Genomic DNA, 26966 nt, shown 5'->3' on the forward strand with positions numbered 1-26966 from the left:
GAAACTTGTAATAATATCAACGGACGATGCTAATTTCTGAAATAAATGACAAGTATTATCAAAAAATTACACAAAAGAAAATATTACTTCTTAATATATAATTATAATATTATCAACGAAATTAAACATTACCTTTTGATATCTCTTCAAATGAAATGTATGATAAAATCAACAAATAATATTAATAATACAAGGTCGAAGTAGAAAAGATGAATTTTGCGCATATGAATCGGAAGAAGTAAATAAGTTGCAAAAATGAATATGAGGAACAAATATTTTCGACAGATAAAATGGAAGGAATACACGCTATTTCAATGAGAAAAGCATTTCTATTTAAAGGGAAAGACATGGATTGGACACGAATTCTTAGAATCCGTGACGTTCTGTCACAGATTCAATCACAGATTCTTTGAATCCGTGCCCCACTTCCTTTTTCTTTCTTTTTTTAAAAAAATTAAAAAAAGTTAGAATCCTGACAAATAAGTCACGGATTGCAATATTCTTATAAACTTTTTCCTTTCACACTATTTTAATGAATTATTTTTAGAATAATAATATTAAAAAAAAAAAGCCAGTCTTTGAGCACCCAATGTATAAATAATGAAAATAGACGCCAAAGAAAAGGATGCCTTCCGCGGGAAAAAAACCTTATTTTTCCTCCCATGAATTGACAACAAGAATCTACAATCCCGTTGGATAAATTTTATATTTTTAAATTTTAAATACTTATATTTATTTTTTCTTAAAATTTTAGTTTTATTAATTCCCCATATTATTTTAAAAAGTAAAAATAGAGTTAAATTTAGTCTACATAGAATAAGTAAATAAATTGTACAAATGAAGTTGTCCATATAAATATTTCGAAAATCTTAAAAGCATCAGATTAATTTACATTTTCATGCCCTTCCAATTTCAAAATAGAATTTAGTTGGAATGACTAATAAACTTTTGGAGGCAGGCAAGGCAAGTCGACGAGACAAAATAGTACTTTCCACGCAATCATTTTGTTTTCAATTTAAATTTTTCTGGCAAAGCAGGACGATACCAAATTTTGTCGGGTACCTCTGGGGGAGTAGCCAAATTGTATTTGATTATTAAATTGCCCAACAAAATAGCTAACTAAAGAAAGTTTACCATATCAAATCAAAATTTGACATCTAAAGTCCAAGAATGTGGTTAAATTGCCAAATGTATTGGATTACTAAATAGATTGATTGATTGATTGATTGAATAAAGTTCTTTAAATTTTTTCTCCTTTTGAAATATTTATTCAACATAATTACTTCTATTTCCAAGAACCCAAATAATTTTTTTGTTCTCTCGATTCTTGAGGCTCCTCAAATTGCTGAAACATTCATCCTCAAATTCCAATCACCATACAACTGGTTCTTACATAACATAGATACTTCTTAGAAATATAGTTTTAAATTGTAAAAACAATAGTAATGTTTCAAAAACTTCATTGAATACGTACAGGGTCTCATCCTCAGTCCTTGTGAACTTCTAGCACATGTAGCTCTAATCAAATTTTTAGTATCCTGCCTATATTAGTAAAATCTGTTCATCAGCTACAAAATTTCTCCGAAAGCCCCATGTTTTACGCACTTGGCTACCACAAGTTTCAATTGAAGCATCTTCTCCCTAGCCAACTGCAAAATAAAAACCATTTCAAGTATTGTACTTCAAGTTCAAAGTTGCTCGGAAGAAGAAAAAAAACGGAAGACTTGGGATGATCTAAGAACATGGGCAGCAAGTATTGAACTGTAAAATCTCTTCTACACATTCTAGGCCGAAGTGGATTGCTATAATAGGATGCACCAAAACATAGTACTAAGCTGTTCCTGAAATTTAATCAACAATACTTGACAATTAATGAGCAACAACAATAACACAGCACAGTCCAGATAGACAATTTTCTCCTTTTCTTCTGCGGAGTGGCAATCAGAGGTTAAACGTGGAGGATGTTCCCAAAATTCTAGCTTGATATTCGGCAGATACAAATGAAGAGGAGGTTCCTGTAATTCTAGCTTTATTTTTGGCAGCTACAAATGAACAGATAATCAAAACCACTACTCTACTGTTTGCATTGAATTTCAGATATTCCTAATGTTGCCGTCATTTAAAATTTAGGGTCCTAATCCTTTCTGTATATCAAATCACTCCAACCAAATCACTCAATCCAAACACAACCAAATGAACTCATTCCCATGACTTGTAATAAGCCATATCAATTGAGATGTGAAGTTTCACAATGTCCAATGTAATATTCTGAATCAAAAAACATAAAATTTTGTAAACCTTGTTAGAAAGAGTTGAATAAAAATAAACTCACTTCATGAGCTGCCAAGATTTTTCTTTCAGCGTCATCAAGCTGACCATTAATTGCTTGCTCAGTTAGGTTGAGAAACTTCTCGTTTGATGCTTCTACAGATTACCAAAAATATATTAATCAGAATCATTATATAAGCATTTATTCCAAACTAATTGGGGTCAGCCACCACAAAAGAATCACTATACAAATTTTGTAAGCGAAGAAGCTGTTAAACGATAAAAACAATCTCTCATTGATTGTTGCATAGAAGCTGAAGCTGTAGCTATAGAAGCATCTCAAATTATGTACTAAACCAAATTAGTTAGGTCCAATCACTTTTCTTTATCTCTTACTTGTCCCTATGGTAATGCTCAGACAGAAATCGCAGCCAATGCAAAACTATTTCTACATCTTAGACTCTTTGATATGTTCCTCCAGTGAAGGCACAGGGAGACCGGAGATTCGATAATCAAATTGAAAATTTAAGAGCATATGATCAAGGTCACATAGTTTTGCATTTTCTGTTTGAGCATTACCATGGGGACAAGTAAGAGATAAAGACAAGTGATTGGATCTAGATTCAATAATCAAATAGACAATTTAAGAGCATATGATCAAGGTCACATAGATCAACCATAAACTTAGACAGATCAAAGTTTATGCCAATGGCCCAATGTTACAATCTTGCATCAAGCAGCTAAGAAGCAAAATGTTGTGAGTTCACATTATATTAAATGCATCTAACATGCTTCAAATTTGCGTTGTTATTAAATTGTGCACTTCATTGTATAAGAAATTATTGATTTGATTGGAACCATAGGAAGATCGAGATAAAATTACCGGACCATTTGGTTTCTGTTAGGAGCTGTTACGCTTAAGGTAATTCAAATTTTAACGTAGGAAAGACAACAGCTGCGGAGCAAAGAATAAATAAAATGCACCAACCAAGCATCGGTGCGTTTCGAACTGAAAAATGAACTACAAAATTTAAGGTGCCTTATATACATGACTAATAATTACTCAAAATGATTGTTGAAATTTAGAATTCATACTGTGTCTTTTCATATTTCCTTCAAGTTGAGTCCCAAACTCTTCCAGATCTTCAATTAAGTGTCCATGGCCTTGAAGGTGGTGATCAACCTCTGATTCAAATCTTTTGCGTATGGCAACCAACTGTTCATGTTGCTCTGCATCACATATGAAACTCAATTCAGCTTCAAAACTAGAAAAACATAAAAAAATTACCCATCAATTTCTAAATTTATCAATGACCTATAGTCATTCAGTTGCCACATAGTTGCTGCATGAACCAATATTAAATTAAATATGCTAACAGCCTCAAACTGCATTTAAGATTTCTTGTGCAATTTAGTTAAACTGCAGACTGAAAAGCATTTTAAATTTTCAAAAAAATACTAGCCAGGAGGAAGTGATTTCTAGGAGTGAGCAGTAAGGTTAAGAGGCTTCATTAAGTATGAGGAAATCCATTATAGTTTATTGAGTAAATCACGTTCCTCTAAAACCTGATTTGACGAGGATCTGCACAATTGCATGTTAACAAACATTTACATCACACAAAAATCGATTATAATATTTTGATACTTGCAAATAAATTTCATTGTTTTCTGCAAAACGCAGATGAAAACACACACCTAGGCCATGCAAAGCTGATAGAATCTCTTCGATGTTCTGTAGGTGAAATCAGGGAATTTAAAATCTACAGTGTTAGCTAACAATTCTGTTATGTTTATGAATTTATATTTTATATTATAGATATTAAGTTAAGTCTGTAATATGTTTTGATTGTGATTTAATTCAAAAAATTATATCGTATTGATTCACTAGATATTATCTCAATTACACAAATGTGTAGATTATATTATGAAGTAAACATGATTAGTAATAGTTACTATCACTTGGATATCTGTCTCATAGATGTAGGCAGGCAAATAACGCAGATCTTGTATTATGTCACTCTCTCTTCACTATCCTAATACTATTTGAAAATAAACATGTTCACATAAAACTTTCTTCCGAAAAAAGCCAATGCATTTCGTTTATTTATCAGTAAATTTTATTGAAAAACAAATGCTAAGAATCTCATTCTCCCATTTTTTTTAGAGACAAAGCTCTTCCATCAAATAATAAAAAAGAAGAAAATTAAGGGTAGAAATAGAAAATTCTATGGATGATGGGAGTAACTTGTGACCAAGCTTGTGAACTCGGATAGAAGAGCTAGAATGTACGCATAGGCAACAGAAATGACTTTACATAGAAGTGCTTCGAGGATTGAGTCTGGATTTCCCTGTTCATTGCTGGGTATGCCTTACGCTAAGCTCGTAAGATGTCAGAAATTGTATGGTTTTGTCCGACAAGATTAGAACAATAAGTTGTCAAGCTGAGATTCTAGAAACACATACCTTGATATCTAGCATCTAGACGTCTCCTTTTTAATTTACTATGGTTAATCAGCTTTTCCCTGAAATTTACAAGATTAAAGCTCGGGAAGTTAATTTTTGGAATAAGAAAATCAGTCATTTTCTACGAGCTTACACATCTTTTTTCATCTGAGATTCAGCATGCTCTAACTGCAAATATATTCCATCAGCAGCCTCCATCAAAATTTCAGCAGATCTTTTGTCAATCATTGACTTCATTTTGGTTTGGACACGATCTAAAGCCATAGTAAGTAGAGCCACGGCACTGAATTTTAATCAACCAATTATAAATATAAGATGTTGGCAGCATTTCCCATACTTTTTTTCAATCTAATTCAACAAATACTACTTATACCTGGCAAATCCGTCCTCGTGATCGTGTTCCATGCACATTTGGTGCTTTCCACTTTCTTCTTTTCCTGTTTCATTATGCAGAGGCAAAAAGACTATTATGCATTTGATAAGCGAAAAAGAAATTTTCAAGAAATAAATAAGCAAACTATGATAGGAAGATGGAGAAGGCAATTTCATTAGCATGGGTAGACCTTTTAATGATTCTGAAATAGGGCTACATTCAGTCACGCCAACACCTTTCTTGTTGCCCAGCCTTCTGCTTCGTAAACAATGTTTAGTAATACCAATCTCAGAAGATAATGGCTCTAATTTCCTGCAGCCTGCACATCCACAGCATAATGTAGCTTGACTTACTTAACAGAAGATTTAATGATTCTGTAGCAGCTTGTCACCAAGTCAAATGACCTAAATAATAAGTACTGCTGCAAATGAGAAGACATGCTTGTTGAAACTGCAAAGAGCAGAAACCTGTGAACTAAAGGAATACTCATTTGTGTGTGTGACGGATGCTGCTGCTCTCAGAGTATTCATAAATTTAGTACCACGACCATGTTAACCACAATTTAGGATGGTAAGAAAAGGTCTATCATTTAGCAGAGCGTAATAAAATTCTTTATGCAGATCCACAACTCTTCAACAAAATTCCCAACACTAAAAATACTTAAATCAAAATTAATCAAGGAGAATAATGTGAAAATTGTTGAACTGTTATGTCAGGGCACATTATATGTGTGTGTGTGTGTGTTGCGAGCATAATCACTTATTTTATTTTGGACCATAGAGGGTAAAGCAACTGATTGAAACATCAGGAAGAAGCAGACATTTATGTTAGAAGTCTGTAACCTTTACTATGAAAATCATCTTCGGAGTTCTCAGAATCTGTAGCAGCATTAGATGATCCAGATATACTGTGCTCTCCATCCTGTTCCATCACAAAGGTTGGTTTCAGAGGAGGATAGTCATTCAACTCTCCACAGCCGTTCTTAATTCACTAAGGAAGAGCAAAAGGTATGCACAATTTGATACAGAATAAAAAGATGATTGCAACTTAGTTATTATTATGACCAAAGCATCAAGGATACAAATAATTCCACCTGCCCATTTGATTTGCTTCCAGTTGACTTAGAATTCAGTAAGATCTTGGCAATTCTTTTTGCATCAACGTTTTTCTCTGCATTACTTAGATCATGATCTTTTTCCTGAAGACCTAATGGTGAACATCCAGGAGAAACAGGCGAGTTTATCTCAAAGGTACGACTCTGAGGTTTATGTGTGTGGTGTTTCTTGTTTTTCAACAAAGAATTCATTATGTCTTCTTGTTGAATCTTATATTTTGGTGTAACCCTCAGCGGTCCAACAGCACTTGGCTGTTCAGTCATAACATTGTTTGGAGATTCAAAGGAGTTCCTCATCTTGGTACCACTTTCTATCTCCCTAAGTATATCCCTCCTCCTGTCATTGGAATTGTGACCATTTTCAGCTTTATTACCCTGCAACATAGATGTATGAAGAGATAGTATTGACTTGCTCTTGTTGCTTGATTGACGTCTCTCCTCTGGATTTTCAAAATTCTCTTCCTCGCCCTTGTTTCTTAGAGAATTACAAGGCAAAAAACCAGTATCGACAGTTTCACATGGTCTTCTAAACGAATCTCCTCTAACTGATACTGTACTCTTTTTCTGGCATTGTTTTTTATGGCTAGTAATTTTAGTAGCTTCAATTTTGATATGCTGCTTTCTAGTGGAAGCTTTCTTTCTGGTCAAAGAATGAGTCAATGGTTTTCTGATAATATGATCGGCCCTTTCAGAATCACTTTCAATTGTGTCCGAATGTGGATTTGTCTTTTCATTAGGATTCTCTTTACCATCTTCCTCAAGTTCTGGATTGAAATCTTTAGCACCAATTTTGATAGGTTGGAGACTGGGACTCTGCTTGTCCGGTGAAGAAACATTTCCCATAACCTCCCAGAGCTTCATTCTCAAAGTTTCACTACCCTCGGGTTCTGTTTTCCTGTTCTTATCCTCTGCAAGATCTTTTTCAGGCAGAAATCCTGATTTTGATGAAAGATTCTCTACATTCTCCGAATTGCTCACCTTACCGGCCTCCAAAGCAGAAGAAGCTTTACCAAAACTATTCAGTCTGTCTTTGTATGGTCCTAAGCCAGATTTCTTGCTGCCAAGAAGTTGCACAGGATGATCTACAGATGCTTTCTTTGATCGCTTTGATCTGGAAAGTGTTTTCGTGGCAACTGGGAAATTCTGAGTCAGTTTAGCATCATGAACTGCCACAGAAGAGGATAACTTTGTGTTGAATGATTTAGTAGAAACCCAAGGGGATGCACTATTCTGTAAATCTTTCACAAATTTTTCTGTGGAAGGAGTATGCTGTGCCCGATCTTCAGCTAAATTCTCTTTGCCAGAAGTTGCGGTTTCTGGTATTTGCTTCACTGCTTGGGTGACACCTTTTGCTTTCATGTCATTGGGAGAATCAACCAGAACTCCGACTGAGATCTTCCTGGATTGACTGCAGCAATGGTAATTGCTGCCAAAACTACGGCACTCGCTCATTTAGTCCTACAATAGTTAGATACTTTGAAACTTAATCAGGTATACCATTTTCCTGAACTCTATAAATCACATAAACTGGTGAAAAGGCTGAAGAACATGCGTATTTCAAGTTTGTAAAACATAATATTCTGGCAAAAATGACCAATTATAACAATAACTGAATTCAACATTCTTGAGAGGTAAACATAAAGCACTTTCCTCTAAGAGAACAAAATAGAGTTGCCCATTTACGTCAGCCTACTCAAGGTTCTACCAGTCTACAACTTATACACCACCAGCTTGAAATATGAATGATGAGGGACAAGAAAATATTAGTGTGTTGGATAAACAGGATGAGCTAATTCATACCTCTTACAAATTAGGCAGTCTGTCTCTTTCCTTTTTGACACTTCGTGAAATTAGCAGGATCCGACGTAAAATCTAGCAAATCTGTGAATCAGCTGACAAATATTTCATAGTATAAATGGGAATAACATAAATAAGATCCTAAATACGATATATTTAAGAAGCTGAAAACCTAAAAAAAAAGATAAACTCGATGCCTCTTACATAGAAATATTACAGCTAAAAAACGTGAATTCGATGCATGTTCAAACCCAAGTGCGTGTATTCCACAAAGTTGATTTCGACAGAAAAACACAAAAACCGATCGCCGAAACATTCAAGTACAAGGCGGCTTTGAAAATTTCATCCGGATCCACGATTCTCTCCCAGTACTCAGATTTCAGGGTGGAAATATGAAAATATGATAAACGACGATTATGATCCATCAGAGATGACGAGACGTCGATAGATTTACAAACTTACAATGAGGAGATGAGAATACGCCGCATAAATCTGCTTCACATTCCACTATTCTGATGCAGGATTCGGGAGAGTACCCCTCGGAAGCTCGTTCAAATATCGCGTCTGGATCTGAATTTGGGGGGTTTTGAGCGGGAATGGAAGAAGCTGAATTCGTGATGCTGTTATATATATACGACCGAATCTGGTGGGAGGCACATCTCTCTGTTTTTGTTTTGTACAACCCCACGTGTCATTTTGGAAAAAATTGTAATGTTTATCTTACTTACTCTTACTGTGAGAGACGATCTCACGGATCTTTATCTCTGTGACGGATCAACCCTACTGATATATTCACAATAAAGGTAATACTTTTAGTATAAAAAGTAATATTTTTTCATAGATGATCCAAATAAGAGATATGTCTCACAAATACGATCCGTGAGACCGTCTCACACAAGTTTTTACATTTACTTCAAATAAAATATACGAGTCGATATTTTTTATTTTGTAATTTGATAATTAACAAATTCGAGAAGAGAACTCTCAACATAGCATTGACACTCTAATAAAAAAATTTTGAATAAGTCTCTCATGAGACGATCTCACGAATATTTATTTATGAGACGAGTCAACTCTACCGATATTCACATAAAAAGTAATACTCTTAGCATAAAAAATAATATTTTTTCATTGATGACCCAAATAAGATATTCGTATCACAAATTACGACCCATGAGACCGTATCACACAAGTTTTTCTTTTATTAGAAAATAAATCTAATTTATATTTTTAGTTTTTAAATATCAAAATAAAATCATGATTTTAAATTTGGGTAATTTTAAATTATGATTTTTAAGTTAATTAACTGATAGGGTATGTTGTTTTATTAACATTATAGATTATGATTCATAATAACTAACCACCGTGCCAGACACAAATGTAGAAATAATTTAATATAATTTTATAAAACCATAGAATAATAAAATAAATTACTGGTTTTGGATGTTTTTGTATGAGAAGGAAGAGATGAAGAAAAATTGCACAAAAAGTTCGAATGCCATAATGAAAGTCTTCTTGACGGTATTCTTAATTCTCATCAATAACAAGAGCGTCTTTCGAATCAAAAATCATGCACTTCGAACTAATTGTTATTTTTACCACTACAAGATTAGATATATATATTTAAGAAATTATCAAATTAATTATATATGTTGTTACATCATGGAATTTTGAGAGAGAGAGAGAGAGGATTTTATGACAGATGTTATCCTAAGAACAATACAAAGCCAATGTTTCATAGATCCAATTTGACGTTGCTGGATCATTACAGGCCGAGTTGGTGAGGGATATGAGCCTGTTTTAGCCACTGTGCACCCTGAAGAAACGCGGCCACGGTGTACCTGGCAGCCTCCTGCGGGCTCAGGACCTTGAAATGCTTGAACAAATGGCTCCTTCTGGCGGTGTTAGAGCCAGGGCCTCGGTTCGCGAACTCGTAGTATTGGCAAGTGTTGTGAAAGAAGTAATTGGGGTCGGTTGTGCTCCAAGGCATCCATCCTTCGGGACGGATCAGGTCTCCCAGTTCACTCTGCATCACCACGGTCAAAGCTTGTGCCTTCCATGGACGGCCTAAGTATGTGGAGATTTGGAACCTGATGGGGAATAGTTCCTTCTCTGGAACAATCCTGCAGTTCTGGAGGACCAACCCGTTGCTACCTCTGGCAACCTCTTTCCCATCGGCGGTGACGGTGTTGAATTGATTGGCATTTGGTTTCCTCACCACTATCAAGCTGTTTTGGATCACAGCATCTCCCATTCCGAAGATGAAGTCAATCGTGCCAGAGATGACGCAGTCGCGGTAGAATTGACGGGAAGTGTGATAGTACAGGGTATCTTGGTATCCTTCGATGTGGCAGTCGAATATGGCTGACATGTCACCATTTATACGAAGAGCCACGGCCTGGTGCCCATCGGGACCAGCGGTGTTTCGGAACGTCATTCTTCGGGCAATGAATCCAGGTGCGTTGTTAGCTGAATATATACAGAGAGAAGAGAACATTAATAATTGTTGATAGATAACAAACAGGGAGTGCATTGATGCTCTCTGATGGAAAGTGCATGTGCTTTAAACTTACAGAATGTGGCAGTGTTCATTGTGCCTATCTTCATGATTCCGAAGTTTCTTTTCCCAGTGACAATGGTCTTTCCGGGGCCATCTCCATAGATGAAGATGTTGGGCTTGCTCTTATCAATAATAATGAATTCGTCATAGATACCAGCCTTCACGTAGATGATGAATCTGCCCTTAAAGTTCTTGGGGTATGCATTGATGGCACTAGCAATGGTCCTGAATTGTCCGCTGCCGTCTTTGGCAACAACTACGTTTGGCCTGATATGGCCGCCCCGTTGTGCTCTCAACAACCTACGGTCTGCCGTGCCAAACCAGCTTGGATAACTGTTCAATCCCATCAATCGACGAGCATTGGGCTTGAGATTGATCGGAAGATTGAAGGACTTCAAAACTTCGGAGAGCTCAGCAACTATGTTGATGGCATTGTCGGTGAGCTGAGTGGCGTTGATCATGCCATTCTCGATGGCTGATTTGTACTCGGGCTTCTCGATTTGGTCCTTGCATGTGGACTGGAGGGCGTAGACGGAGGTCATCCAGCTCCTTAGCTCGTCCGCACGATCCTGGAGGGTATGCATGTCATTATCCCCCACCATGGAATAAGACGCCTGTAGAGTGTCAATGGCCTGATCTAGCAACTCCTTGCAATCCTCGACGGCCATGTGGTTGTACGGGTCAGTTTCGTTGTTCACAACGGTTTTGCTAGTGACATCGAAGGATTTCTTGACTTCATCCAGAGTGGCCAGGATGGCTGCCATGATGTAGTCCTTCGGGGTGGCGGTCTCGTTCCTGGCGACGGGCTCCAGGGTGCGGGTGCAAGCATCCTTGTAACTCGTGGGAGCGCAGATGGATTCTACGGCCTTCATGGAGGCAGATGGCGCCTTCTCGATTTCATTGTTGGCTGAGTTTTGGCTGCTTCGCACCACCGCCACGACGCCGATGACCGCCCCCACAACTAGGATCAGGGATACCACTGAGATCCCTACTTTCTTCCCAGCCCCCATCTTTTTTTCCTTATTATCGATTCTATATCTATCTATCTATCAGTTTTTTCTTTTTCTCCTCGAATAACTATGTTTTTACGAAACTAACGAGCAAGCAAAGCGTAGCTTGCCCGATATATATATATATATATATATATATAACCTGTATATAATCCCTTTATCGATGTCTTATTCTTCAGAAATCAAATTAATGAAACGATTGATGAAATATTCTCGACGAATTTTGGGGTTTTTATAGAGCAATGGGGAGTGGATAATTAGAGTGTGTGCAAATGTGTGAGTATTAACGTACGGTCTCAAAACAGGTCAAAATGGTTGTTAGAATTGATGGAATTAATTGGGACCTCGTCTATAATCCAAGGTAACGCACATTTTTTGCTCCAACACACGACTTAGAATTCTCATTGGTTTTCATTTATTCATTTCAATCCTCAGATTTCCAAATTCCATGCATGCAACATGTAGAGATTTTGTTTTGTTTTATGCATATATGGTAGACGATACTACCTGATTTGATATATATTATACATCGTTTATCATCTGATTATCCGAGCTAAACGATTAGTGTATATATATGTCTGTGTGTAGAGAATAATAGCAATCACTTTTAATTTGTTTATTACTCTTTATACTATGGAAACTTGTAATGTATATATGCATGCATGGTTCATGAAAACTTACGTAAATAGTGCACATAACATTTAATTAAGAATTTAATTTAATTTTTTTTCTCTTTAATATTCTTAAAAGAAAAAATGAGAGACTTGGTGCATGTTTGCTTCGTCTTGCTTGTGCACCTGGTATAATTATATTTACATTGAGAATAATTATGCGTTTGTTTTGTAGCGATGATTTGAAAAATTAATAAAGAAATGTTTGTTCAATACGATATAGTGATCAAATGGCTCGGGATCGAATTTAATTTGAAGAAAATATATATTTTTTTAAAAAAAAGATTAGACCTTTTCTATATGTTTGAAATAATTCGCTGATTTGTTCTCGGTAATAAAAAGCAGAACATCAATGGAATATCCGAGTATCTTGATCGGAAAATCAACAACCCCGAAACTGAATCTACCTTTTCTTCGTTGTTTCGCTATTATGATTTTTTTTTATTTATGAAACACACAATTGTCATCCTTAAGTGGCATTGACAGACTCTTGAGCTAATCTTATAGTTTGAAAATCACGCTAGTCAGATAAAATATACCGGAAAAACCATATGTAATAGGATCGTCCGAGAAATTTGTTGATAAGGATAATCGAACTTCTGGCCACTGGTTAAACATTATCGACTTCATGATTGTTTTTTTCTGGTATGAATAGTTATTAATCGAAAACGAGTGCATTAAATTTTTTTAAAAGAAATTATTTTTGCAATTTTGAATTTCAGTTATTTATATTTTATTGGTTACAAGCATTAATCTGGATATAATATTATTATACAAATTTTTATTTTGACGACGTTGGCTAGTGAATAATAAAAACAACTTATTTATTCATTATTAATTTTCTAACTTCCAAAAATCATAATATATAATTCTTGTAGCTCCGATGGATAGGAATTTCATTTCTTGAAATCTACGTATGAATAAAAAATTGTGGATGTCTATATTTGAATATTTCCTTTTTTGTGAAAGATAAATATTTTTATGGTTAAAAAAAAAAGAAAAAAATTTAAGTGGGCTTTCCTTACCTTATTAGGCCCAGATTTGATTTCTTACTAAGCCCAACCATTTAGCAGAAGCCCTAGCCCCGTTGAAATAAAGCCGCCAAATCCTACCCAAATCCTCTGATTTCCATCGCCTCAGAACCGTAGGCAAGATGCAGATCTTCGTGAAAACCCTAACGGGGAAAACCATAACCCTCGAGGTGGAATCCTCGGACACCATCGACAACGTCAAGTCGAAGATCCAGGACAAGGAGGGCATTCCGCCGGACCAGCAACGCCTCATCTTCGCCGGGAAGCAGCTCGAGGACGGCCGCACACTTGCCGACTACAACATCCAGAAGGAGTCCACCCTCCACCTCGTCCTCCGCCTGCGTGGCGGTGCTAAGAAGCGTAAGAAGAAGACATACACCAAGCCGAAGAAGATCAAGCACAAGAAGAAGAAGGTCAAGCTCGCCGTTCTCCAGTTCTATAAGGTGGATGACTCGGGAAAGGTGCAGAGGCTGAGGAAGGAGTGCCCCAACGCAGAGTGCGGTGCTGGTACTTTTATGGCGAATCATTTTGACAGGCACTATTGTGGTAAGTGTGGACTCACTTACGTGTACAATAAGGCTGGCGGCGATTGAGAATCGTATGCTAGGAAGCGCTTGATTTCTATATCATTCGAATTTTTGTTGATGATACTATCCACAATATCGCTTTTCCATTGTTCTTAATCCAAAAGTGAGGTCTACTGTTGTTGTTTGATATACTTATGATTTTTTTGGTTTTTTTGGCTTCCGTTTAATCATGCAACGATCTGGACTCGCATAGAACTCTATATTTAGGTGAAGGATTTCAGTTTTATCGAGTTTAGACTTGTATTCTTTTTAGCTCTGCTTGAATTTGTTTCTTTTGTTACAAGAATATGTCTACTTTGAATAGTTGTGCACGGGTTAGTGTCATGGTGTGCATGTATGATCCAGTCCAGATGCTAAGATGGGGTGGGATCGGGCTTAATTTCATCCATTGGAATCGATTGTGGACCAATCGGCCATTGGATCCCACGTGAATTCATGTGGAATTTTTCCTGAGCGGTTGGCCTATGCTCCTCTCCACCTGATCGGCGGAGGTGAGGTGTTGCTGTGTTTTCTGTGCTGTCTCCTTGTTCATGTACTGGGACAGTGGCTCTTGTAATATTTGAGCACCACCCACTTCTTTTATCGGGTTAGTATCTAATTTGGTCCTTATTTCTGAGGAGTTCCCCTATTTGAGGAGGATCCCTATAATTATTTATCATGGGCCATATAAATCATCGCATGCTCATCCTGCATCTCTACTGTAATATTTGAAATTCAAGATAATTACAATTAAAATTACTCAAGACATTTATAGAATAGAAAATAAAATCCATTATTTCGAACCTTTTCATCTAAACTAAGACAATTTTGGGGCACAAAAAACAAGGATGAAATAGGGAAACTCCTAAAATATGTATCAAATTGGCAATTTCTGATTTAATAATTTCGGTGGGCACAAATTTTAGACTATATGTTTATTTTTTCATTGCATTCACCTTTTTAAACTTGCCTCAGGATCAAAATTTGTGGGAAACGTTTTCACGGGTCGTATTTTGTTAGACATATCTCTTATTTGGATCATCTATTAAAAACTATTATTTTTTATGTTAAGAGTATTACTTTCTGTTGTGAATATCTGTAGGGTTGATTCCTCTCATAGATAAAGATTCATGAGACCGTCTAAAAAAAAACCTAAACAATTTTCAGAATATATTGTCTATCAGTTTATATGCATATTTCCAATTAGCCATCTAGAAGTTTATAATATGGTTTCTTCACGTGATTTTTCGTTTATTACTTATACGAATGAAATTACATCACAAGATTACCTAAAATACAACTTTTCCTTGAATCCAATTCATTATTTAACTCTCCCTCGACCAAAAAAAAAAACATTTATTTCACCAAGTTTTTATTCTATTTGTTTTTTAAAGAAACTTGTACATTTTCGTTTCTATTGTCAAATTTAATCAAAATTCCGTACAGTGATATACGAAATTATATTATTTTTAAAAATATTTGAAAGAGCTTTGACCAAGCATTCATGACATTTGGAAAATAGAATTTTGGTATAAATATTTTCTGTAACAAAATTGTAGTGAATAATAACGAGCCGTTAAACAAGATTTTCCAAATTATTTATTAATTGTGATGTTACAACTTATTGGTACTTTAAATTTATTTATCGTATTATTTTATATAATGAAAACGTATTAAATTAAATATAATTTTAAACTATTATAAAATTGGTTGATCCATTACAAATTATATCTTAGAAAATAAGATAAATGGCCACAATTCACAATCCAATTAAATCTCAATTTCTATACTATCTATACTATTTTATTAAATCTGAGACACTTAGAGTAACTAACTTTGGTGTCATGATCTGTTTTAATAATTATATATATTAATAAAATGTTAAAATTTTATTGTAAGTTATATGTAGTTCAGCGGATAGAATCATTGTTTTTGGGATTTAGGTTAAAGGTTCAATTCTTGGTGAGGTCATTCTTTTAATTTTCAATTTATTTTTTAATTTATATATCAAAATTACAGTGTAGTCCCTCATTATTTCTTATAATTATATTTTGACCCTCATTTAAATATAAATCAAATGAATTGTAAAAAATATTATACAAGCACGCAATGTGTGCATCGGTGTACTAATATTAATAATTAAACGAAGGCTAAAGGTAACACATCGTGTCCCATGTGTGGTAGTTCCCTGAGGATATTCACATATCTTTTGGTATGGAAAACTCAGTAACATTTTTATTCAAAAAAAATATTTTAAAGAATTTAATAGATACATGATAAATATCATATATAACAATGAACTTTTTAAATAAATTTGTAGAGTAAGTAAAAAAATTGAAAGTATATACGACATTGTTCATTTAAATAATTTAGCTATTGGATTTTTTACTTCAATAACTATCACTTAATTTTTTATTATTTAATATTTATATGTTTTAGTTTGTTCAAGATATTTACCTAATCATACTTATAATTAGATCAACACAAACTCATACAAAGCATAGAATAGACTGAGTATTTATATAAATTAAGATAACAACATATATATAAAAGTCCAAATGCTAGATTATTTAAAATTCATATAAATCCATGTATAAAAATTAAGCTCAATAATTAAAATTCCTAAAATAAACAGCTATACATGCACATCAAGCACGAGCCTAGGCTGGACTAAAATCACTCTAGCACCTATTGAAGCTACGCCCATGACCCCAACTTCATTCTCGATACTCTCATTCAGGGCACGCACGGTAGTGGGTATTATAATTATTATGTCATCTAAATATCTTCCAATTCCTAATATTCACCATGAAGCTTCTTGATTTGTGTGCCAAATGAATAATCGATTACAAATTTGTATCCGATTATTTATTTATTTATTTTTGTTTCCTCATGCTGGCTTGAGGTGCACATGTGAGAAGGCCTGCCGCGAGATCAGGTTGTTTCGTTTTTTGTTTTTTTTTTCCTTCCCTTTTTTTTATATTTTTAAATTACATTAAATTATTAAAATGAAATGTACATGGAATGTCTCTTTAGGCTTGTCAAATTGGGTCAGGTCCTTCGGGTCGACCCGCCCCGCCATAAAACTGAGCGGGTTGGGTTGATAAAATAGCAGCCCGTTTGGAGGTGGGCCAAACGGGTTGAGCCCGTTTGGAGGTGGGCCAAACGGGTTGAGCACGTTTGGGTTGCGGACCAAATGGGTTGAGCCCGTTTGGGTTGCGGGCTGGCCCGCCAAATTAGGTAGAATTTTATATTTTTAAGTTTTATATAAAAATTCCTATTTCTTCCTTATTTTTTCTCATGTGCCTAACTTCAATCACTCTGGTAAAATCTATATGCTTCTATTTTTTTTTGAAGATGTTATACTCTTCAGTCCCCTCCCTTTTTTTAATGTTTAACTCGAACTAATCCAGAATTATCAAAATAATATAGTAAATAAAGTAATTATCTGTATTATTGAAAACATAATATTACATGAGTTAATTTTTAGTACATGTGTACGATGAAATCTTGTGTGAATTAGAATAAACACTTTATTTTTTTTATGTATTATGTTGATTGTTGTATGCTTTCAATGTCTTATTTCAATGTTTTTAAGTTTTTTATGAAAATATTTAACTGAGATATATTTTTCTTCTATGTTTATTTTAATACTGTTTAGTATTTTTTTTAAAAAAAAATAATAAGCGGGTTGGCCCGCCTAGCCCGCGGCCCAATGTGGGTTGGGCTGGGTTGGCCATTTAGAGGCCCGCCCCGCCCCGTCTAATGGTGGGTTGCGGTGGGTTGCGGGCTGGCCCGCCCCGTCAGCCCGTTTTGACATATATATGTCTCTTTAGCTGCAGGATGTCTCTATCGTTATAAACTTATTAATTTCTTTTTTTACAAATTAGTTATTCAAAAATATACAAAATAATAGATGAAATTAATTAAAGTGGTGAAATATTTTTTTAATAAAATTGTAAGTTATTTTGTTTAAATGAAAATAAAATATTAGTTAAAGTGACGGTGAGACCGTAAATAATTGGTTGATGTGATATTTGATTATTAAACGTGAGATATTTGAGAAATTAAATATTTAATTGATGACGTGAATCACGGGTCCTCAAATATTTGGAGCAAATATATTTACTATTGTGGATGGTCTTATATCTAAAAAAATAAAAAAATTACGTATGTGTGAGAAACGGACAATACGAAGAATTGAAGATGAAATATTATTATTTATCGTGATATCGTCTCAGAAATATTATTATACTTGATAGATTTTTATTGAGTCATTAAAATCACATTTTGAATAACTCTATATTTTTATAGAATTTAAAAAAAAATTAAATAACACATTACTTTTGGTTGACGAATATAGACACCCCAGTAAATTAACATCTGTTTTTATTAAAAGAAAAGAAAAGAAAAAAAAGTGGTGCCATGGATGAACTCCAACGCCGCGTCGATAACTTCACTCCGCCGCCGCCGTTTACTTCAGACGCTGGTCAGCTGCATCAACTCCCCCACGAGCAAACTTTCAAAGGCGAGCAGAATCAGTTACCTGGCTGCCACACTAACACCAGTTTCAGTCACGTTCCGCCTCAATCGTGTCAAAAGAGACAATTTTCTCGCATCAGTAATCGCGTGTTTTCAAAATTTTTTTTTTTCTGATTAATATTTATCCAGTCTGGTCACGATTTCTCACAGCGAAATTTTCGACAGATGGTGTTGATTACGGCGGTTTCGTGAAGCTATATGTGTCGGGAATTCCGAGAACAACAACTGAACAAGAAGTACGTGGCTAAACTAACTGAATTACGCTGCACTACACGAGGAATGTGAATGCCAAATTCAAGAGTACTTTTTGTGTCTTTTAACTTCAGATTGACGCCGTTTTCGGTGAACATGGACATATCGTTGAGATTGTTCTTCTCAAGGATAAGGTGACCGGTTTACAGCAGGGTATGAAGTAACGGTACCCTTAAATGATATTGTTTTGCGCCAACTTTTATTTTGAAGATTTATATGTGATTTGAAACTCACATTGCTTATAGTTGAAACTATCATGAATCCTAGTTAAATGTCGTATTTTTGCTGCAATTTTGGCGTGGTTTTTTTTTGGATGTGATTATAGTCGGTTTTGATTGGTATCGTCCTTGTAATAATAGCCTCAGTTCTTGATATTATGAATTAATTGCCCTATTGCTCTATGTTAAGGGGTTGGAATATGAGTTAGTAGTGGTTTTGCTAGATTTCTCCAAGTTTGGAGACATAAATATTAGAAACCTCGGTGTACCTAGGTTAAGGTGTGGTGCAAACCTGAGGTGCAATACTGAAACCTAGGCACAGGCTGAGTCACAGTTCTTCGGTGAAGCATATGCCTGCTTATATACTAATGGCAGTTGTTTTATTGCCATCGTATAATTTTTTGAAGTTCATATTGGATGCTAGCGACATAAATGTTTGGACATCTAGAATTTAGAACATTGTAATTAATGTCCACTCTCCAAGGCACCTATGTTTGTTTGTGAGTCTTGTACCTTTAGTATTAACTATGCTTATGGGGCGTGTATCATTGCTCCAAGATTCAATTTAAAATGGCATGCATTTGGTCTTCCTTTGTTTTAAGAATTTTCTTATAAAAAAAGACCATAAAACTGCATGTTACGCAGATTATGTGATCGACTTTCATTGCTGTTTTTGCTCAATTGATTATGTTCACCTTTCCAGATGTTGCTATTCCTGGAAGCTCGATTCTTATTCTGATTTCAATATAGAAGATAAAAAAAATTCTTGATTTTTGTTGCTCGTTCTAGAATGCTGCTTTGTGAAGTATGCAACAATAGAGCAGGCTGAGCAAGCTATTTGGGCTTTACACGGTCAATTTACTTTCGGCAGGGTTAGTTATCAAATATTGCTGAGATCTATGAAGAGTGTATTTTCTTAAATGCAATTTTCAGTCTTGTATCGTCTGATATGATTATTATCTCATTTTCTTCCAGGGGATGACTCCTATAACAGTTAAATATGCAGATGGTGAACGAGATCGCATTGGTGCTTGTATTCTAGCTTCAATCACTATTTTGTTTATTTTGGATTTCTTCCAATTTCTCTCTCTCTCTCTCTATGTTACTCAAGGATTTAAGCTACTACAAGTCCCTACACCTTACTTCCTCAAGATATTTGTTTAGAAATTTTATTTATTAGGAAAATCTGTAAGTCGTTTCCCATTCACTCACCTTAATGCTACGATTATCTGGTACAATGCTAGAGGTTTGAACATAGAGTGGAGATATTTTTCTCGAATTTTGTCATGTGCTTATAGTCTAACTCTTATCGAAATTGTTGTCGTCCATAGAATCATGCTGAAATTGTGGGCTGTGTTAGTTTTACCTGCAATAACTATAAACCCTGATGGCTTCAGGGACTATAGAACTGTGTGATGAGTACTGCAGTGTTTTAGTCCTTACAAATTTTAGTTCTTTTTTGTTTCAATTTATCACCGACTCTTCCTTAGCTGCTTTAACTTAATCCTAATAGATTATTTGTTCACATATGGGGTATATTTAATGTCCGTTTATATGATCCACCTCATTGTTGTTCATTTGTTATTCATAAATTTTGTTAATATGTTTTCTTACAAATCACGTTGAATGTTACTGTAACAGAGGTGGGGGTCACCCGCGTCTGTCTGACATTGGCCTAGTGATGTTCTATTTTACCATTACACTGAATGTCATTAAAATTTAGCAAGTTAATTTATTAAATGTCATTTTTAGTCACATATCCAATTAGAATGAGAATATGTGTCTTCTTCACATTTTAGGATTTTATCACCAAACCCTTTATAAACAGTGTACTTTATGAACAGTTTAAGTTTCCTGCTCATCATGTTATAAATCGAAATTTCTCTAGTGCATTTTGTTTGTTTTCTCATGCCTAGATTATTTACAATTGTTTGCTTTTGACTAAGATAGAAATTTACCCCTAGACTACATTTTTTGCATAGATTCTTTCTGATCTGATGTCTCTTTCATTTGTAGGCAACTTTTCTGCGCATGTCCTTAAGTTGTATGTCAACTACTTGAACAAACAGGCTCAGAAATGGGAAATTGAAGAAGTATGTACCTTGTTAAAGTTTGTCAGTGATAGGTGTTATCTCTCCAGTCTTCTATGGTATCTGTTAGCTTGTCTCCGTTGTAATGCATTTGAATTCACTTACATTTTTACTTTGTACCTTTTGCTACCATCAATAAAACATGTTGTTCCTTGTGATGTTGCTCTATAAGAACTCCGTTTTGCATCACTTGTTTTTGAACTTGAACATATCATGTGGCAACTTTAAATTTCTTTTTTATTCACTTTTGCGGACTATGGACAGGCACTTTTTTTACCATGACGTGCAATTGGCATTCTGCATTTTCAAATTCTATAACGTTACTGTGTTCATGAAAACTAAGCTGTTTGTACCAATTGCAATAAAGAGAGAATTTTAGCAAATGATTTTTTCCTCTTCATATTCTGAGTGAATGAATGCTTCTATTGCCAGATATTTTCTCCATTTGGTATTATTGAAGATATTTATATTATCCGGGATGAATTCAAGCAAAACCGCGGTGTGTACTTTGTGATTTCTCTTGGTCTCTTCCACAGCTAAGTTATTTTGGGGGTGTTTGGATTGGAAAGATTTGGTGGATTTTGAATTTCAAATCTTTAGTCATTAAATCATTTGGATAGTTTTCGAATCCATTGACTTGAAAAACTAGTCATTTGAAATCTATTATTTAAAATCAATTCATCAAGTCCATTGTTTTCATCCACAAATATTTTATCAATAGATTATAAATTATTTTGTCCCCCTACCTTTTCACATGTTCTTACTTGCCTCTTGAATGTTTTGCAAAACCCTTGTATGTAATTGGATGATTCACGTTTTTCCTCAATACTTTGTATGGTGTTCAAGGATGTGCATTCATCCAATATTCTTGTCGAGATATGGCAATTGCAGCAATTGAGGCTTTACATGGATCATATGTGATGAGAGTAAGCTTTTATGCTTATTTGTGTATTTTCCTATCTCACCTTAAAATTAATTTACCTAAGATGCTCGTTTTGATTCAGGGGTGTGATCAACCATTGGTTGTTCGATTTGCAGATCCCAAGAAGCCAAGGGTAGATTCTAGGTATCATGTTATAAGAGAATATTTTCTATTTGTATTTTGTTTAATCGATACCTGCAAATGTTGTATGGTTTGAACTGTTTCTTTGGCAAAGTTTCATGATTAGAAGAGATTGTCTAGCCGCATGCGCATGCCGTTGCTTACGGAATATTCCTGAAACAGCTTTGGTTCTTCTGATCAAATCGAGCATTTTAGTGGAAACAATGATTTCTTTCAAAGTTTTTTCCATTTATATTCGTGTTTTGTGTGTTTGCTTAAGGAACCATTATTTGTGTTCGGTCCTTGACCATAAATCAGTTGTGTCCTTCGTCTTGGTCTGCATGGGTGACTTTTTGTCAGTTTCTATATTGTTCATCAACACCATGTCTTGATTTGATTTTCCTCCAGGCCCACTTCATATCCGAACTACCCCTCTAGCGGGAATATGATGCCAAATGAAACGCAACGGAGCAAGGTGAGTAACCTTGGCCACCTTTGTTTCATTGCCCGTTTCACCATATCTTACAACTTGAAATTTGGTGGTGGTGTCATTTGTTTGATAAGCTTCAATTTTCATCTAGCACTTTTTCCCTAGAACTTTAGCAGCCGTAAGAAGACTTCCCTGAAACATTATAAAGCTTTGGAGTTGTACAACATAGTTTGCAAGTTCCGATTAGTTGCTGGGGCACCTTTGCTGTGTGATAACAATGTCTTGTCTGAATATCTTGGGCTTTGTGTGCTTCTGCTTATCCAGATTCCAGATGTCCCCTCCTTTTAGTTCTAGCCCACTTTCTGGCTGGGTGAAAAGTTTTTGCTGACATGCCCTTTTCTCCAGTTAACGTTGGTTTTGTTACATTCTTGGATTATTATAATCCATGCTAGGCTTTAGACTACACATCGCACTTTATAATAGCTCGTGTTAAATTTACTAGACATGCAGAGAAATAGCAGTGATGCCCAAGGTTACATCTTCATATTGTTGGCCATCGGCCTATTTCAGTATCCTATTTTTACTGTTTAATAACTTGCTACGTTCCTGAGTATCTGAATGTCACCCTCTGATTATATGGCAACTTCCTTCAATATATTTAATTTTAATATTTAAATGATGGTATTGATTGCAGTAATTATCAATTGATTCCAATTTTGAGAGCCATATATAGTAGTGCATCCTTATAACAAAGCGATATTTGTTGGGTACCCTCGAATTGTTGTCTCATTATTCTGCTGGTGTTGTGTTCTTCCTTGGTTAGTAACACCAGTTGGATATATTCGCAGTCTTCATATGGAGGATGCAAGACGACGACGACACCGCCGAGCACCAGTAGTGCATCGGCAGCGATTGCCATGGTGGAACACCCACACCCTATAGAATGCGAGTGGAGCGAGCACATCTCTCCCGATGGAGAATTGTACTACTATAATTGCGTGACATGTGAAAGCAGAGTAAGGATTCCTTTATTTTTCTTTCTATGTTTGTATATTCATTGGAATTAGAGTTGGACTAGATTTATAAGTTGGACATTTATGGTGGATGGATAATAATATGACAAACAGTGGGAGATGCCTGAGGAGTATGAACTTTATGAACAAGAAATTGACAACAAGGAACAGCAGGAACTACCGGAGATGCACGAAGCTCAATTGGTGTAGCAGAGCACACAATTTCTCGACACAGCTTGTGATATGTGGATGGAATTGTTGAGACTGGTTGTTGAGACTGGTTGTTGCTTGCGAACAAAAATCATGTATTGCCCCCTTTCCTGTGAAGAAGTCTTGTATCTGTTTTGATACACCAGTTAATATATTTTATATGTTCGTTTTTTTTTTTTAATAAGAAAGAAGAAATTTCAATATTTGAGATTTTAGTAATTTTTTTTAAAGAGAACGTAAAATACAGGCTCAGAAGTTATATGTTTTTATTTCACAAAAAATGTTTTTTTTTAATATCTGACTAGTGGCTTGCAGCCTTGGATGTCATTCGTCGGGTTTTTTTTAAAAATAATATATTTTTAAAACTTATTTATTAAAATATAACAAATTCTAAAACATTATGAAAATATGACAATCCGGAGTTTTAAGTTCCAGATTCACTGTCCTGATCAGAATCCGGGACAAACAGAATCTTTTTTTAATTTTTTTTTTAAAAAAAGAAATCGGCGACAGTTTAACCAAAACGGTCGCTATCCGCGACGGTTTATTAAAACGTCGCGGCAAACGTCGCTAATTTTCAAAATTTAAAAAAAAATTTAAGAAATGTTCTTTCCTAAACAATAATAAAATAACTTTATTTCCCAAACAATATTTCATACTATTGAATCAAAAAATTTATTATTGTTTGGGAATCTTAATTGTTTTGGGATTTAGAAGTTGCGGTAACTTTTTTTAACCGTTGCTATTTGCGACGGTTCAACCAAAAACCGTCGTTAATTCCCAAAATTTTAAAAAAAATTAAGAAATGTTCTTTCCTAAACAATAATAAAATAACGTTATTTCCCAAACAATATTTCATACTATTGAATCAAAGAATTTATTATTGTTTGGGAATCTTAATTGTTTTGGGATTTAGAAGTTGCGGTAACTTTTTTTAACATTGTTGGAATTAAACAAATTAAGATTTTCATGTTCCTCTTAAAATATGAAAATAATTATTTATAGCTAGAAAAGAATTTACAATTTTTTTAACATTTTTTAAACATTTCATTGTTAAGTTACGGTAAATTTAAACAATTACATTATTTATACTAATGACATTAATTTAAATATATTTATTTATAGTAATTAAATTTAGATAATAATAGTATTAATTGTGTACTAATTTTTGCATCCGTGTTTAAACAAATTTTTAATTCAACATAGAATATAAATATATTATGATATTAATTATTTAACTAATCGTTTATATTGAGATTAATATTTGGAGTATTAGTATAATCAAAATATTTGTAGTTATTCATATTACAAACATTATCAGAAATAATATACAAAAAACAATTCAATATAGAAAGAAAAAACAGAGATTCGAATTAGACTCGGCGCAATTCTCCCAAATTATCATACTCAACACAATTCTCAAAAATCAAATTTCGAATTACTGAGACTCGGCGCAATTCCCTCAAATTCTGTTATGCGACAGAAAACTATCAAATCAAATTAAGAATTCCGTTAAGCACACGATCGACACAATTTATAAGGGAAAGAGAATCACTGAATTTTTATAACAAAAAAAAAAGACACGGACCGAAGAAAAAAAAAACTGCTCAAGAAGAACGCCGAAACCGAAAAGTTGAGCTGAAGGATGGGATGAATTCGCCAAATACTCGGTGCAATTTATAGGCATGAAATTGTGTCACGCATGCAAATGAATATGTGACGCGTTCTGGTTAGAATCGTAGAAAATCCGTGCCGTAGCGACGGTTTTTGGTTAAACCGTCGCAAATAGCGACGGTTTAAAAAACCGTCGCGGATAGCGACGGTTTTGGTTAAACATCCGCGACGGTTTTTTAAACCGTCGCCGATTTCCTTTTTTAAAAAAAAATTAAAATCGGATTCTTAGAATCCGTGTCAGTTTGTCCCGGATTCTGACCGGGACAATAAATCCGGAACTTCAAACTCCGGATTGTCATATTTTCATAATGTTTTAGAATCTGTTATATTTTAATAAATAAGTTTTAAAAATATATTATTTTTTAAAAAAAACCCGTCATTCGTGTCCATTTCTCGGCAGCATATTTTGATCCAAATGATGGCGGTGGCAACCAAAAGTTACAAGTTGTGATAAAATTGGAATATTCTTCATAATACGTTTTAGGACCACAACATTTATATGTATGGATACATTTATTTGCTCCTATCTACATTTTTTATCGAGTATTCCCAATTTCATCATAATTTTAGCTGATAGATATGTTTAACGAAAATTAAGGTTTTAAATGGTAAAAAAAAAAAAGAAATTGTTAAAAATAAGAGTTGAAATTATTTTTTTTAAAACAAAAATAAGAGTTTGTAAATATTGAAAATTAGTGTGTGATGATGTATGTAATGATGTATTTATTTTTAGATTATTTTCAAAAAATTTCTATAAATAAGTCTTTCAATTTGTGAAGAAAAACACAATTGAGTGGAGAAAATTTTATAAAGTGTGTAGTTTAATATATTTTGTGAGTTTGATATTTTTATTTTTTATCATAAAGTTTTTATTTTTAACGCATTATCAGCACGATATTAGAAGGATCTTTATATTTTCCAAAGCTCCAAAACACAAGAAAAATGTAAAAATATTCAAAAGTAAGATTATTTATTTTGCTGTTTATTTATTTTTATTGTGTATATATTTAATATATAATATCATGTTATTATATAAAAGCAGTCAATGACACCTCATTATAATAACGTGTGTGATTATATTATTACACTGCTTATATATTTTTATTATGTTATTGTTTATTTATTGTATATATATATTTGAATAATATCATGTTATTAAATAAAATAAGTCAATGACACATCATTATAATAACGTGACGTGATTATTTCACTGTTTATATATTTTTCTTGTGTTATATAATAATTATATATATATATATATATATATATATATAAATATATTTGTATAATGTCACATTATTATATAAAAGGAGTCTCTGACACTTCGTTATAATAATGTGATGTGATATACATAATTATTTAAACATGATTAACATTATATACATCATATTATTACCATAAAATTTATATATACATATATTTTTTTAAGATTTTGTAACGGTCATAAACGGCTAGTTTTTACACTATAAATATGTTTTTATAAAAACATTCAATTACTCCAAATTTACTCTTCCACCCTAAAAATTTTCTTCATCAAAATTTTCGAAGAAGAAGATGATGATTCTTTCAAGATTATTTTGCATAATTATTTTGGTTATTATAATCACGACATATTGAGTTAATTGGGTCCAAATGAGATTAT

At 34.1% G+C, this 26966-nt stretch overlaps 4 protein-coding genes across 11 annotated transcripts; 2 read left to right on the forward strand and 2 right to left on the reverse strand.

Moving 5' to 3' along the window:
• Positions 1 to 1298: 1298 nt before the first annotated feature.
• Positions 1299 to 8666, reverse strand: LOC142533823 (meiosis-specific protein ASY3-like). Of its 7 annotated transcripts, none has more exons than XM_075640729.1 (11): positions 8478 to 8664; positions 8019 to 8090; positions 6198 to 7676; positions 5947 to 6025; positions 5295 to 5423; positions 5105 to 5168; positions 4865 to 5014; positions 4732 to 4790; positions 3364 to 3498; positions 2333 to 2424; positions 1299 to 1649 (listed from the first exon to the last, which is right to left on the reverse strand). In XM_075640729.1, the coding sequence occupies exons 3-11, from the start codon at positions 7668 to 7670 to the stop codon at positions 1569 to 1571; spliced, it is 2262 nt and encodes a 753-aa protein (XP_075496844.1). In that variant the 5' UTR covers positions 7671 to 7676; positions 8019 to 8090; positions 8478 to 8664; the 3' UTR covers positions 1299 to 1568. The 7 variants fall into 7 exon arrangements, 4 of the variants coding, with proteins under 4 accessions (XP_075496844.1, XP_075496841.1, XP_075496842.1 ...); XM_075640726.1 differs by having other exon boundaries at positions 5947 to 6085; positions 6186 to 7676; positions 8478 to 8662; XM_075640727.1 differs by having other exon boundaries at positions 5947 to 6085; positions 6186 to 7676; positions 8019 to 8110; positions 8478 to 8662.
• A 965-nt stretch (positions 8667 to 9631) lies between these two features.
• On the reverse strand, positions 9632 to 11783 carry LOC142533949 (pectinesterase 4-like). Its single transcript, XM_075640884.1, has 2 exons — positions 10589 to 11783; positions 9632 to 10484 (listed from the first exon to the last, which is right to left on the reverse strand). The coding sequence occupies exons 1-2, from the start codon at positions 11583 to 11585 to the stop codon at positions 9781 to 9783; spliced, it is 1701 nt and encodes a 566-aa protein (XP_075496999.1). The 5' UTR covers positions 11586 to 11783; the 3' UTR covers positions 9632 to 9780.
• Positions 11784 to 13356: 1573 nt separating this feature from the next.
• On the forward strand, positions 13357 to 14005 carry LOC142533828 (ubiquitin-ribosomal protein eS31 fusion protein-like). Its single transcript, XM_075640734.1, has one exon. It carries the CDS (start codon positions 13410 to 13412, stop codon positions 13878 to 13880), a length of 471 nt encoding a protein of 156 aa, XP_075496849.1. The 5' UTR covers positions 13357 to 13409; the 3' UTR covers positions 13881 to 14005.
• Positions 14006 to 18211: 4206 nt separating this feature from the next.
• On the forward strand, positions 18212 to 23869 carry LOC142533396 (flowering time control protein FCA-like). 2 transcript variants are annotated; one of them, XM_075640146.1, is made up of 12 exons: positions 18212 to 18474; positions 18561 to 18631; positions 18722 to 18800; positions 19655 to 19737; positions 19841 to 19898; positions 20882 to 20958; positions 21388 to 21454; positions 21802 to 21881; positions 21960 to 22021; positions 22406 to 22472; positions 23276 to 23443; positions 23555 to 23869. In XM_075640146.1, the coding sequence occupies exons 1-12, from the start codon at positions 18279 to 18281 to the stop codon at positions 23648 to 23650; spliced, it is 1104 nt and encodes a 367-aa protein (XP_075496261.1). In that variant the 5' UTR covers positions 18212 to 18278; the 3' UTR covers positions 23651 to 23869. The 2 variants fall into 2 exon arrangements, with proteins under 2 accessions (XP_075496261.1, XP_075496262.1); XM_075640147.1 differs by having other exon boundaries at positions 18213 to 18474; positions 19841 to 19892.
• Positions 23870 to 26966: the final 3097 nt, after the last annotated feature.

Source organism: Primulina tabacum, chromosome 18 (genome assembly GCF_025594145.1).
Source record: "Primulina tabacum isolate GXHZ01 chromosome 18, ASM2559414v2, whole genome shotgun sequence".
NCBI classification, from domain to species: Eukaryota; Viridiplantae; Streptophyta; class Magnoliopsida; order Lamiales; family Gesneriaceae; genus Primulina; species Primulina tabacum.